Source organism: Leucoraja erinacea, chromosome 10 (genome assembly GCF_028641065.1).
Source record: "Leucoraja erinacea ecotype New England chromosome 10, Leri_hhj_1, whole genome shotgun sequence".
Lineage (NCBI taxonomy): Eukaryota > Metazoa > Chordata > Chondrichthyes > Rajiformes > Rajidae > Leucoraja > Leucoraja erinaceus.
In genome coordinates, this window is record NC_073386.1 from 53091854 (window position 1) to 53107039 (window position 15186).

The 15186-nt window shown below is 43.2% G+C and overlaps 1 protein-coding gene across 1 annotated transcript; it reads right to left on the reverse strand.

Moving 5' to 3' along the window:
* Positions 1-59: 59 nt before the first annotated feature.
* Positions 60-14869, reverse strand: LOC129701220 (uncharacterized). The gene is made up of 4 exons (XM_055642326.1): positions 14586-14869; positions 14241-14326; positions 8023-8199; positions 60-967 (listed from the first exon to the last, which is right to left on the reverse strand). Exons 2-4 carry the CDS (start codon positions 14310-14312, stop codon positions 827-829), a joined length of 390 nt encoding a protein of 129 aa, XP_055498301.1. The 5' UTR covers positions 14313-14326; positions 14586-14869; the 3' UTR covers positions 60-826.
* Between the last annotated feature and the right edge of the window lie 317 nt (positions 14870-15186).

Genomic DNA, 15186 nt, shown 5'->3' on the forward strand with positions numbered 1-15186 from the left:
GTCCTGATCTGAAATACCTGTTCTCCAGTGACCCTGCCTGACCTGCTTAGTTTAGTGTAAAGATACGGCCTGGAAACAGGCCCTTCAGCCCACCATGTCTGCACTGACCAGTGATCCCAGAACACTATCCTACACACCAGGGGCAGTTTACAGTTTTTACCAAAGCAACTTAACCTAGAAACATGTACATCTTTGAAGTGTGGGAGGAAACTGGAAAACCAGGCAAAAATCCACGTGGTCACAAGGAGAAGGTACAAGCGCTGTACAGACAGTACCCATAGTCAGGATTGAACCCAGGTTTCTAGTGCTGGGAGGCAGCTGCACCACTGTGCTGCTCTAAACCTGCTGAACTACTCCAGCACTTTGTGTCTCCAGTTGTACACATTTGAGAACTGTGTTTTTCCTTTTTTTTTTAAATTCAGAAGTTCACAAAACTGTGTAGGAAGGAACTGCAGATGCTGGTTTGCACCGAAGATAGACACAAAATGCTGGAGTAGCTCAGTGAGTCCGGCAGCATCTCTGGAGAAAAGGAAGAGATGACGTTTTTGCGTCGAGACCCTTCTTCATATCTCCAGAGATGCTACCTGACCCACTGAGTTACTCCATTTTTTGTCTATCATAGTTCATAAAACTGGTCAGATGAAAGCTCTTGGCTGGTGAGACACATAAGCTATAGTCCTCCACACTAAGGACTGAAGATGTTATTTCATTTAATCGTAAGCCATGAAAATGTTTGCCTTTACAACAAATCTTGCCACCTCGGCCAGTAGACGGATTTTGTAATTTGCTAGTTTATTCCACAAGCTTTGCAGAACAGGGAATGGTGTTAAAGAAGTATACAGATTCCTTCCATCACAGAGTTTGATGCACACTCGTTCACCAGATCCGTGAGTCTCCCCCTGGAATGGAGTAAAACTGTGTCCGCCCCACCACCTATGCACGTCCCATTTATAAACACTTTTGGAACCTGTGTAGGAAAGGAAAAAAAGTTTACTTCAGAGATACAGTGAGGAAACGGGCCCTTTTACCCACCGAGTCCGTGCCGACCAGCGATCACCCCTTCCACTATCCTACATACTTGGGATGATTTTCACTTCACAAAAACCAATTAACCTACCAACCTGCATGACTTTGGAGTGTGGATGGAAACCGGAGCACCATGAGGAAGCACCTGCAGTCGGAGGGAGAACGTACCGATGCAGCACAGAGCACTTGCAGTCAGGTGTGTTGGATAGTGTTTGTGTACGGGGTAATCTGATTGAACCCAGGCTTCTGGCACCATGAGGCAGTGCTGCTCTCTGTGATCTACATTGCTGATCAATAATGGTATTAAGTATTACTGTCTTACTGTGCTCTACACATAATTGGATCTCGTACCTTGTTCAAGTAGACAGACTTACATAAATGCTGTTAACATCAAGCATTGAACAAGTAATAGGAATTACCAAACACTCGGAGGTTATTCAGCACATCAAATCTGTGCTGGTCTATTTGTAGAGCATTCACTTAATCCAATTCTCTTGTTCTTTTTCCAATTGCAGTTTTTTTATCTACAAGTATTTATCCAACTTCCTTTTGAAAGCAAAATTGGATTTATATTCTCTGTCTTTCTCATAGGGATGCAGAGTTTAAAGGATATGTGTGGGTAGTTTTTATGACAAAGAGTGGTGAGTGCATGTAACATGCTACCAGGAGTGGTGGTGGAGGCGGTGATAGGCATATGGTAGCGATGTTACAAAACCTACCTTCAGTGGTGCTGCAGTTCTGCCACTGGCCGTGTGCGCGACTTTGGCGCCTCTGAGGGGGTGGGGGGGCGGGATTAAAATGCAGGTTTGTATCGCTTGTCGGAGAGGGATTTCTTCGGGTTGCTAGTCGATGAAGAAAAATCGATCGGACGTCCGTTCCCGGTTTTTGTTAATTAAAAAATCGCTGGACAATTTAATAGTTGGATTAAAGTAAAAAACGACTTTGAACGCCCTCAACGCCTACAACCTGATGGATCGTAATATCAGGACAAAACAAAAGATGTTGCTTATTTCACATATAATCTTGATTCTTGGGGTTTTAATCTAATTTTACGAAGCGAAAATGTTATTTGGGTCCCATACGAACCGGCAGTGTCTTTGCTGCCGATATGGGGTTTAAATTCATGGCAATGGCAACGTTCCAATCGATCGCATTCCAGATACACCCACTCGCAAGATTATTTAAATCCTCATTCTTTTTTATGGGCAACATGTGATAAATCGTTATTATTTTGTGTTATTGTCTATCCATAGTCAATATTTTTATACAAAATAGCCACAACAGTTTTAGCCACATATTGTGCAATTTATTTATTTCCAAAAAGTAATAATTTTGATTATATTGAGAGTGGATGTTTCTAGATTAATTTATGGGGAATTAAATATTAAATTCCTTCCTTCTGGCATATAAGTTCATGACAGTGAGATTTTAAAATTGTGTTATATTGTGAATTCTTGTGTGAATGGGATTAGTTTATTATTTGGATACTTAGGCTATTTATTTTTTTAATCCTTTTCTTAAGAAATGGATAGGTTTAGATCTAGTAATTGAATTTAGATTGAATTGATTTGATGAAACTGATAAATATGACTTTTTTTGTTGGGTATTTACTATTTATTTTAGTGTTTAACTTTATCATTTCTACCTTTTTTCTAAAACTGCAAATAACAACTTGTTTCTGTTAATGCTGTTCAGTGTTTTTTTTTTCCCTTTACATTTTAAACAGATGTCTCTGAAGAAGAAATGCAAAATTGTCAATCCAAATGCCCAGCAAATGAGACTGATTTAGACAGCATTCGCAGAGATTATCCAAATTTTGACTACTCCAAATGTGATGATCTATAGGACATTCTTAATGGGAAAGTAGTAGGCCGAAAGGCATGTCATACGTTGTTTGAAGAGCAAAAACTTGTAGTTTACAATGCCAAAATTGAAGAGTTGAGGAAAAACAAGGTGTACAGAGTTGCTTATTGGTTACAATCTGAGATCGTGATGATGCTACTGATTATTTAGGTACTTTTTATCTATTTAGTAATTAGATACAATTCCGTAACTAACTAATTATATGCTTTAATTTCAGGTCATCCAAGTAAGATCTTTTATATTTGTTTCAGAATGCTTCAGTCTATAATAACTGAAAATTTCATTCAGTTCCCTTAATTTTTAAGAAAGTTATGGGCTTTTGACTGTCCTCAATCACAGCTTTTGTGTTAAGTCAATGGAAAAGCAATAGGGAACAAGATGCTAATTTCCGAGTATGAAAATGGCCATAACTTTTTTAATACTGAAGATATGAAAGTGAATTAGGTGTAAAATTAAACTTCTTTTTATGCTTTATCTGATGGGATAAATTGCAGACTTGATTTTTAAAATCTCAAAATGTTGTAACATTGCGACATATGGATATGTAGTGAATGGAGGGATATGGATCATGTGCAGGCAGAGGAGATTAGATTAACTTGGCATCATGTTTGGCTCTGGCTTTGCAGAAAACAGAAAATAGGTGCAGGAGTAGGCCATTTGGCCCTTCGAGCCAGCACTGCCATTCAAAGAGAGAAAACGGGGAATTATAGACCAGTTAGCCTGACATCGGTGGTGGGGAAGATGCTGGAGTCACTTATAAAAGATGAGATAGCTGCACATTTGGATAGCAGTAACAGGATCGGTCCGAGTCAGCATGGATTTACAAAGGGGAAATCATGCTTGCCTAATCTTATGGAATTTTTTGAAGATGTAACTAGGAAAATGGACATGGTCGAGCCGGTGGATGTTGTGTACCTGGACTTTCAGAAAGCATTTGATAAGGTCCCACATAGGAGATTAGTGGGCAAAATTAGGGCACATGGTATGGGGGTAGAGTGCTGACATAGAGAAGTAGTTGGCAGACAGGAAACAGAGTAGGGATTAACGGATCCCTTTCAGAATGGCAGGCAGTGACTAGTGGGGTACCGCAAGGCTCGATGCTGGGACTGCAGCTATTTACAATATATATTAATGATTTGGATGAAGGGATTCAAAGTACCATTAGCAAATTTGCAGATGACACAAAGCTGAGTGGCAGTGTGAACTGTGAGGATGATGTGAGAATGCAGGGTGACTTAGACAGGTTGGGGGGGCAGATTCATGGCAGATGAAGTTTAATGCAGATAAGTGTGAGGTTATCCACTTTGGTAGCAAAAACAAGAAGGCAGATTACTATCTAAATGGCGTCAAGTTGGGAAAAGGGGAAGTACAACGGGATCTGGGGGTCCTTGTACATCAGTCTATGAAAGTAAGCATGCAGGTACAGCAGGCAGTGAAGAAAGCGAATGGCATGTTGGCCTTTATAACAAGAGGAATCGAATATAGGAGCAAAGAGATCCTTCTGCAGTTGTACAGAGCCCTAGTGAGACCACATCTGAAGTATTGTGTGCCGTTTTGGTCCCCTAATTTGAGGAAGGACATTCTTGCTATTGAGGAAATGCAGTGTAGGTTTACAAGGTTAATTCCCGGGATGGCGGGACTGTAATATGCTGAGAGAATGGAGCAGCTGGGCTTGTACACTCTGGAGTTTAGAAGGATGAGAGGGCCTCTCATTGAAACATACAAGATTGTTAAGGGCTTGGACACGCTAGAGACAGGAAACATATTCCCGATGTTGGGGGAGTCCAGAACCAGGGGCCACAGTTTAAGAATAAGGAGTAAGCCATTCAGAACGGAGACGAGGAAACACTTTTTCTCACAGAGAGTGGCGAGTCTGTGTAATTCTCTGCCTCAGAGGGTGGTGGAGGCAGATTCTCTGGATGCTTTCAAGAGAGAGCTAGATAGGGCTCTTAAAAATAGCGGAGTCAGGGGATATGGGGAGAATGCAGGAACGGGGTACTGATTGGGAATGATCAGCCATGATCATATTGAATGGCGGTGCTGGCTCAAAGGGCCAAATGACCTACTCCTGCACCTATTGTCTATTGTCCTTTATCAGTCCACTGAATTTGACATCCGGGATGAACATTTGTGCGGCAGTTCAAGGCAAGTTGAGTTTATTCTCACCTGCACAAGTATGGTGAGGTGCAGGCACAATGGAAATCTTGCTTCGTAGGCACACGACTCGCAAAAGGATAAAATATACACAACTTACATAAATCTGCAAGACTGAAAAGTTCAGTGTGTATATATACACACAAACTCAATAAAAAAACAAATATAATACAATAATAATAATGTCTGTTGTAGTTCAGAGCTTATTTGTTGTGGTGTTTAACAGCCTGATGGCTGTAGGGAAGAAGCTGTTCCTGAACCTGGACGCTACAGTTTTCAGGCTCCTGTACCATCTTAGCTGGGGTGAAATGAATGTGGCCAAGGTGGTGAGAGTCTCTGACTTTTTTTTAAAGAAACAATTTTTTTTGCATTTCAAGTCCAAACTGAACATTTTGATGGACAGAAAACTTTGTGGTTCCTGGAATAATTAGTTTCTTTGTAAAGAAGGACATATAAACTACATTTAAAATTTTCAATAAAATTAATCCCGATTAAAGCAAAGAATTGAACGCACAAGACAACGGTGGATCCAGCAGATCACCCCTCTTTGTGGGGGAAATATAAGAACATAGAACAGTACAGCATTTATGCCAAACATGATACCTAGCTGAACTGATCTCATCTGCCTGCATGTGTTCTTCCCTTCCAAGCACTTCTATGTACCTATCTAAAAGCATCTTAAATGCCACTATCCTATCTGCCTCCAACACTATCCCTGGCAATGCGTTTCACGCACTCAACTCGCTCTATGTTTTTAAAAAAAACTTGCCCCGCACATTTCCATTAAACATTCCCTCTATGCCCTCTAATGTTGAACATTTTCACCCTGGGGAAAAGGTTCTGACTGACTATCCAATCTATGCCTCTCATTTTATATACTTCTATCAGGCTTCCCATCAGCCGCAAATGTTCCAGAGAAAACAATCCAAGGCTGTCCGACTTCTCCCTGCAGCTGAAACCCTCTAATCCAGGCAGCATCTGGCAAACCACCTCTGTGCCATCTCCAAACCTTCCTCTTTCCTGTAATGGGGTGACCAGGTATGTATGGAATGCTCCAAATGCATCCTAACCAAAGTCTTACAGGGCTGCATCACCCAGCAGACATTTTCCTAACATGTTTCAGCTCTCATTCTTTCTCTACTGTGAGCCACCTTGTTGCTGTTGGGCAGCTGTTGATGTGTAATATGTTTCTTTGTATAATCGGTATTGGTTTATTATCGTCACGTGTACCGAGGTAAAGTGAAAATTGGTTTGCGAGCTATCCAGTCAAATCATCCTACACATGGGAACCATCAAACCATGTACAACAGGTAGTGCAAAGAGACAAATACAATTACAGTTACAGAGGAAAAGTTCAAGTAAGCAACGAGGAGGGTTGGAAGATCGGGACTACACCCATAGAATATAGGAGGACCATTCAGTAGTCTGAAAGCAGCGGGAAAGAAGCTGTTCCTGAATCTGGTAGTACATGTTTTCAAGCTTTTTGTAGCTTCTGCCTGATGGGAGAGGGGAAAAGAAGGATTGGCCCACGGGTACGTCTCCATTGTGAAGAGCATTAACTTTGTTGAATATTACAGGACTTTTGTCTTTTTCTCCCCTCTCCTGTCAGGCAAAAGGTACAGAAGTGTGATTCAGAAAGAGTTTCTTTCCAGCTGTTATCGGGCAACCGAACCACCCTAACACCAACTAGACTGCGGTCTAAGCCAATTAACCTACAAACCTGTACATCTTTGGAGTGTGGGAGGAAACCGAAAATCTCAGAGAAAACCCACGCAGGTCACGGGGAGAATGTACAAACTACGTACAGACAGCACCCGTTGTCAGGATCGAACCAGGGAGTCCAGCGCTGCATTCGCTGTAAGACAGCAACTCTACTGCTGCGCCACCGTGACCGCTAGTGTATGGGGGTCGGTGCGGTCTAGGTGGGCTGAGGGGCTTGTTTCCACGCTGTATCTCTGAACTAAAACGCTAACTATTCATCTTGTTTATCTCTTCACCAACAGAGAACAATTCTAACAGATGCCTGAAACCAATTCCCCCACTTCAAATACATTATTTCTCACGAATCAATTGAGAATTATTACTCAATCAGCTTTATGTTGTGTTGGTTATGTTCAATGACTGGTTAGTGTTTTCTTGCCTTGGTTCGTTATTGCTCCATTGGATATGTTCTTTCTATTTGGATTTGATGGACATTGAACATTTGGCATTTGATGGACATTGATTGGCATTTAGACATGACTATCTGAAAATGAAAGATTGGTGCCTATTGTGTGAGTTGTCATAAACGATTGATGGGAACACACACTTTTTTTTCGTTGACTTTACGATTGTCACTTGCAGTACAAAGCTTTAGTTTACAACAACTATCCAGTCAAAGACTACATGAATACAATCAAGCATAGTTAACCTGCAGAAAAAGGGTACAACATTCAGTGCAAAGATATAGCATTGAAGTCCAATAAAGTATATATGTAAAAACAATCGGAAAACCAACCTTCGTTTTACATTGCTTTCCTCCAATAAATATCTGCCAACCGTCCCCAGAATGTTCCATACTTCAACAAAAGAAACTTGCATCCAAATTTGGGGATATGTTTTGTACCATCCCAATTCCACGATGGACATTACCTTTTGAGTTAACGGGCACAAGAGACTGCAGGTGCGGGAATCTTACGCAAAAGAAAACGGAGTGCTGGAGGAACTCAAAGGGTCAGGCAGCATCTGTGTAGAGGGATGAATAGATAACGTTTCAGGTCAGGACAATTTTCCTGTCTGAAGTGGTGTCCCAACCTAACCTAAAACATTGTCTGTCCACTTTCCTCCACGGATGCTGCCTGACGTGTTGAGTCCTCCAGCACTTTTTGCTTATTTAAGGGTTATTTAAGCCCTTCTTCATGCTCTGACAGTGTTTTGCAACCATCTATTTGAACCTTTTTCAATACAGGTTGACATTGTATAGAAATTAAGCAGACTTACTGTTTTTATACCAGTCATTTCAGTAAGAATATACTGGAGATGCATACCGTCGTTCCTGAGATCTAATTCTATTGATTTGTAAGGAATGCCCAGTTCTGTAAATATGCTCTTTACAATATCACAGTAAGGGCATGTTGTTTTGGAAAAGATCACAACACGATTTGCTGTAATTATATCCTGAAATAAATACATTCAAGAATTTAATTAAATTCAAAATTTAGTTTTCAGCTTCACAAAAAATACATCTTTTTCTCCATTGTTAGATTAGATTAGATTTGTTTATTGTCATTCAGACCTTTTGGTCTGAACGCAATTTCATTTCCCTGCAGTCATACATATAATAAAAAATGACAAAAACACACAATCAACACAAATTTAACATCCACCACAGTGAGTTCACCAAACACCTCCTCACTGTGGTGGAAGGCAAAGTCTTAAAGTCTCTGTCTCTTCCCTATCTGTTTTCTCTCTGCACCGAGGCGATCCAGGCTCCAGATGTTGTGACCCCACGGTAAATCCCGCGGCTCAACCGTGCTCCACGAACGGGCCGGTTCGAACTGCTGCACGGTGGTCGCTGCTGCCGCCACAGCTCTGAGGCCGAGTCGGGTCCCCGCCGCCGTTATAGCTCCGGGACCGTGTTGGGTCTCCGCTGCCTCCGCCACAGCTCTGGGGCCAAGTCGGGTCTCCACTGCCTCCGCCGCTGTCACAGCTCCGCCATTAGGCCTCGGCGCAGACGGAGACGGGGAATACGACAGAAAAAAAGTCGCATCCCCCGAAGGAAGAGACCAAAACATATTTCTCCCACCCACATACATACACAACTTAATAAAACAAAATTAACTAAAACATGACAAAGGAACAAAAAGAAAGAAACCAAAACATACAGACTGCAGGTGGGCCGCAGCTGTTAAATCAGCTCCAGAGCTGCATGTACCCGAGATGCTGCCTGACCCACTGAGAGCCATAGAAAATAGGTGCAGATGTAGGCCGTTCGGCCCTTCGAGTCAGCACCGCCATTCAATATGATCATGGCTGATAATCCTAAATCAGTTACTCGTTCTGTCTTTTTCCCCATACCCCTTGATTCCCTTAGCCCTAAGAGCTAAATATAACTCTCTTGAAAACATCCAGTGAATTGGCCTCCATTTCTGTGGCAGAGAATTCCACAGTGTCACAACTCTCTGGGTGAAGAAGTTTTTCCTCATCGCAATCCTAAATGGCCTACCCCTTATTCTTAAACTGACCTTGGTTCTGGACTCCCCCAACAACGGGAACATTTTTCCTGCATCTACCCTGTCCAATCCTCTAAGAATATATTTCTATAATTTTATATAATAATTTTTTTTCACACAGAGAGTGGTGAATCTCTGGAACTCTGCCACAGAGGGTAGTCGAGGCCAGTTCATTGGCTATATTTAAGAGGGAGTTAGATGTGGCCCTTGTGGCTAAGGGGATCAGAGGGTATGGAGAGAAGGCAGGTCGGGATACTGAGTTGGATGATCAGCCATGATCATATTGAATGGCGGTGCAGGCTCGAAGGGCCGAATGGCCTACTCCTGCACCTAATTTCTATGTTCTAACCCCTCTAATCCTAAATTCCAGCAAATACAAGCCCAGTCGACCCATTCTTTTATCATATGTCAGTCCCGCCATCCCGGGAATTAACCTGGTGAACCGACATTGCACTCCCTCAAAAGCACTAATGTCCTTCCTCAAATTAGGAGACCAAAATTGCACACAATATTCCAGGTGCGGTCTCACCAGGGCCCTTACAACTGCAGTAGGACCTGCTTGCTCCTAAACTCAAATCCTCTCGCAATGAAGATCAACATGCCTTTAGCTTTCTTCACTGCCTGCTGTACCTGCATGCTTACTTTCAGTGACTGATGTACAAGTGCACGCAGGTCTCATTGCACCTCCCTTTCTCCTAATCTGACACCATTCAGAAAATAATCTGCCTTCCTGTTCTTGCCACCAAAATGGATAACCTTACATTTATCGACATTACTGCATCTGCCATGCTTCTGCCCATTCACTCAACCTATCCAAGTCAAGTTGCAGCCTCATAGCATCCTCCTCGCAGCTCACACTGCCACCCAGCTTTCTGTCATCCACAAACTTAGAAATGTTACATTTAATTCCCTTGTTAATATATATATATATATATATTGTAAACAACTAGGGTCCCAGCACAGAGCCTTGTGGCACCCCACTTGTCACTATCTACCATTCTGAAAATGACCTGTTAATTCCTACTCTTTGCTTCCAGTCTGCCAACCAGTTCTCTATCCATGTCAATACCCTACCCCCAATACCATATGTTCCAATTTTGCACACTAATCTCTCATGTGGGACCTTGTCAAAGGCTTTTTGAAAGTCCAGATCCACTTGTTCCATCCTCAAAAAATTCCAAAAGATTAGTCAAGCATGATTTCCCCTTCATAAATCCATGCTGACTTTGACCGATCCTGTCACTGCTTTCCAAATGCGCTGCTATAACATCTGTAATAATTATACCTACAACATCTATAATAATGGCTATAACATCTGTAATAATATATCTATAACATCTGTAATAATCGACCAGCATCTTCCCCACTACCGATGCAAGGCTAACTGGTCTATAATTCCCTGTTTTCTCTCTCCCTCCTTTCTTAAAAAGTGTAGTTACATTGGCTCTAGCACTCCAGATACTCCAGCACTTTGTATCAGCTTTTTTTATTTTCTGCTCAGCGAAGGTTTGGTTGTAAATCACTGTTGAACTGAATTCTCTTGCATCACATGGGATTTATCTCTCGATTAAATGTTAATATGGTTTCGATAAATCAGTACAAATTGCTGGCAGTATCTATGTGGTAAGCTCAATATGATTTGTACAGGTCCAGTTTCACAATAGACCTTACCACTGAGTTAACATGGAAAGACCGAGGTCTGCAGATGGGGGAATCCAGAGCAAAAAAAACAAGGTGCTTAAAGAACTCAGCAGGTCAGACAACATCTGTGATGGGGAATGGACAAATGGCGTTTCGGGTCGAGACCCATTTCCAATCTAATGAAAATTTCCATGACAATGAAACATTAAATATTTCTGGGAAGTGTGCAGTGAAGTAGGCAGTTAGACAGAAGGTAGTGCAGGAAGATCATATGTTTCGAGACTTGAAAACACGAGAGAATAACTACTGATAAAACGTTTGCTGAATGAAAGAAAAAAGGGAATTGTTAAGAAGAAACTGGAGAACCAAAAAGTAAATTTGAAATGGTTCATTCACTGTGATATAAAAATGGACCGTATGAGATGATTTTGAGAATTCTGCCTCCCTAAAAGGTTGCCCTCACCCCCTGTCCCTCACCCCCTGTCCCTCACCCCTCTGTCCCCCACCCCTCCTTTTTGTCCCCCTCCTCTCTGTCCGCCACCACTCTGTGTCCTCAGTTTCCTCCCAGATTTCAAAGACGTGCAGGTTTGTCGAACCAGTGTACGGTCGGCATGGACTTGGTGGGACGAAGGGACTGTTTTCACTCTGTATCTCCAAACTAAGGTAAAGCCATTAATCAAAATCATTAGTCCTTTTGTTGTGGGTACCTCCCCCCAAACCTGTGAAAGATGTATTAACTGTTTAGTTTATTGTCACGTGTACCGTAGTACATTGAAAAGGAAACATGTTCCCGATGTTGGGGGAGTCCTGAACCAGGGGCCACAGTTTAAGAATAAGGAATAAGCCATTTAGAACGGAGACAAGGAAACACTTTTTCTCACAGAGAGTGGTGAGTCTGTGGAATTCTCTGCCTCAGAGGGCGGTGGAGGCAGGTTCTCTGGATACTTTCAAGAGAGAGCTAATAGGGCTCTTAAAAATAGCGGAGTCGGGATATGGGGAGAAGGCAACAATGGGGTACTGATTGGGGATGATCAACTATGACCACATTGAATGGCGATGCTGGCTCGAAGGGCCGAATGGCCTACTCCTGCACCTATTGTCTATTGTCTATTGAAAAGCTTTTGCAGCGTGCTATCCAGTCAGCAGAAAGACAATACATGGTTACAATCGAGTCTGAAGAAGGGTGTCGACCCGAAACCTGACCCATTCCTTCTCTCCAGAGATGCTGCCTGTCCTGCTGAGTTACTCCAGCATTTTGTGTCTGCCTTTTATTACAATCGAGCCATTTAGTGTCATAGAGTGTGGAAACAGGCCCTTCGGCCCAACTTGCCCACACCGGCCAACATGTCCCAGCTACACTAGTCTCACCTGCTCGCATTTGGTCCATATCCCTCCAAGCTGTCCTATCCATGTTCCCGTCTAACTGTTTATTAAATGTTGGGTTAGTCCCACCTCAACTACCTCCTCTGGCAGCATGTTCCATACCCTCCACCCTTTGTGTGGAAAAAGCTACCCCTCAGATTCCTATTACATATTTTCCCCTTCACCGTAAACCTATGTCCTCTGGTCCTCGATTCACCTCCTCTGGGCAAAAGACTGTGCATTTACTCTCATAATTAGATACTCTTTATACCCCTCATGATTTTGTACACCTATATAAGATCACCCCCTCATCCTCCTGTTCTCCAAGGAATAGAGTCCCAGCCTACTCAACCTCTCCTGATAGCTCAGACTCTCTAGTCCTGGCAACATCCTTGTGAATCTTCTCTGTACCCTTTCCAGCCTGACAACATCTTTCCTATAACATGGTGCCCAGTACTGCACACAATATTCTAAATGCGGCCTCACCAACGTCTTATACACTGGCAACATGACCTCCCAACTTCTATACTCACTGACTGATGAGGCGAATGTGCCAAATGCCTTTTACAGTGTAAGATGTATGATATGGGATCCTATCGTAAACTAACGTTTAAAACCAGCAAAGTCCAATCAAGGATAGCCCGAGGGTCACCAAAGAGGTAGATAGTAGTTCAGCACTGCTCTCTGGTTGTGGTAGGATGGTTCAGTTGCCAGATAATAGCTGGGAAAAAACTGTCCCTTAATCTGGAGGTGTGCGTTTTCACACTTCTGTACCTCTTGCCTGATGGGAGAGGAGAGAAGAGGGAGTGGCCGGGGTGCGACTCATCCTTGATTATGCTGCTGGCCTTGCCGAGGCAGCGTGAGGTGTAAATGGAGTCAATAGAAGGGAGGTTGGCTTGTGTGATGGTCTGGGCTGAGTCCACAATGTGCTGCCTTTGCTGTACTTCCAGACGCAATGTCCTGAAATCAGAGTTTGGACAGTACTGACTCTCCCTACCAACATCACTCATGACATTACATGCAGTCTGGTAGACTATCCTCATCCTCCTCATCTCAACCAACCGTAGACATGGGGCATGAGAGGGCATCCTTAATGTTAAGGTGCAAAGGCTTGCCCACCTTTCCACCACCTCCATTTCAGCATATCTTTGGATGACTACATAGAACCGAGAGCAGTACAGCACAGGAACCGGCCCCTTGAACAGGTACATGATGCCAAGTAGATTCCACCTCTCCCTGCAGCTAATGCCCTCTCATCCAAGCAGCATTCTGCGAAACGCCTTCTGCACCCTCTCCAAAACCTCCACATCCTGTAACAGGGAGACCAGAACTGCGCACAATCCACAACATTGAAACCCAACCAAAGTCCTATAAAGCTGAAACAAGGCTTTAGACTTTAGGGAATCAGTGCAGGAAGAGGCCTTTTGGCCCATCGAGTCGGCGTTGACCCAGTACACCTATACTACGCACTTACAATGTCTTTCAACTGAAGCTAATTAACCTGCAAACTTGTACTTCTTTGGAGTGGGAGGAAACCAGAGTCCCTGGAGAAAACCCACTGGGTTACAGGGGGTACGTACAAACTCTATACAGGCAGCACCCGTGGTCAAGATAAGGCTGCAACTCTACTGCTGTGCCACTGTGCCACTTGCGAGGCTTCTTGACTCTTATACTGGATGCACCCACCTATGAAGACGGGCATACCACACATCTCCTTTATCCATTCTATCTACTAGTGTTGCCATTTTCAGGGAGCTATGGACTTGCACATCAATGCTATCATTAACTGGACACTTTAGCCATGAACAGCAAAGTACAGCACCTCACACATAATAACACATTTTTATGTGCGTGTTAGGTTTTTTTTTTCGTAGCTACACCCTGACATGTCAGTGGAAAGTCATGAGAAGTAACAGAATGAAAAGACGGTACAAACTTAAAAGACACGTTTGCAAACCCGCGCATGAACTGCCTGCCGCTTACGTGGATAATCTGGAAGGCGGTGGCGTCCGTGTAAGGTTGACATTGCTGAGAGGCGGAGAATAGACCTCCCATTCTGCTGCCAGGTGCTGCAACGGGACACAGAGAGCGGTCACTGCATGATGCATTGAAGGTAAATGTTGCAATGTGATCGATTACACTGGTGCTTTAATACAACCTGGTTGCAACAACGGTGGTACATGTGGGACGAGAACATGTTCTGTGGACGTTGGGCTAGTGTGAACTATCCTGTAACATCACAGCCTCGGCAGGGCTATCAATCGCCTCCTCCAATTGTGCTGGTGGACTGGGTGCAAGGTGTAAATGCACCGGCACTGATATACATACCTTATCTCTGGCTTTACGTTGTGGAGACTAGCTCGCCCAACATGGGCCTCCGTGCAGTTTATCAGTTAATGAAACATATCCAAAGTGGCCACTCATGGTGTCAATGTTACCCCAACAATATATCAAGAGTCAGCTCATTGTGACGCGCGTAGGACTGGCACTTATCCCACTCATTCACTCTGCATTGTGGTAGTAAAGGCGCTGTACTCATCCCGGGGCGCGTTGGTCACTGAAGCCGTGGAGTGAATTCTCAGGCATGCAGTGAGGAATATTTGGAATTGCCTATCTCGGTCCTAAATTGGGTTTTTGGCCAAAATTCAACTCCTTATAAGATCGTGGACGTGCATGCAGTAACTAGTCTTAAATAATACAGAATAAATTACTTTTTGTAAAGTTATTTTTGGGATGTGCATGTCCCTGAGAAGCCCTGCATTTAGAACACAGAACATTACAGCACAAGAACAGGCTCTTCGGCCCACAATGCCTGTGCTGAACAGGATGCCATGTCCATCACCTTCTCTCATAGAGTCATAGATAGACAAAAATGCTGGAGGAACTCAGCAGGTGAGGCAGCATCTATGGAGAGAAGAAATAGGCGACG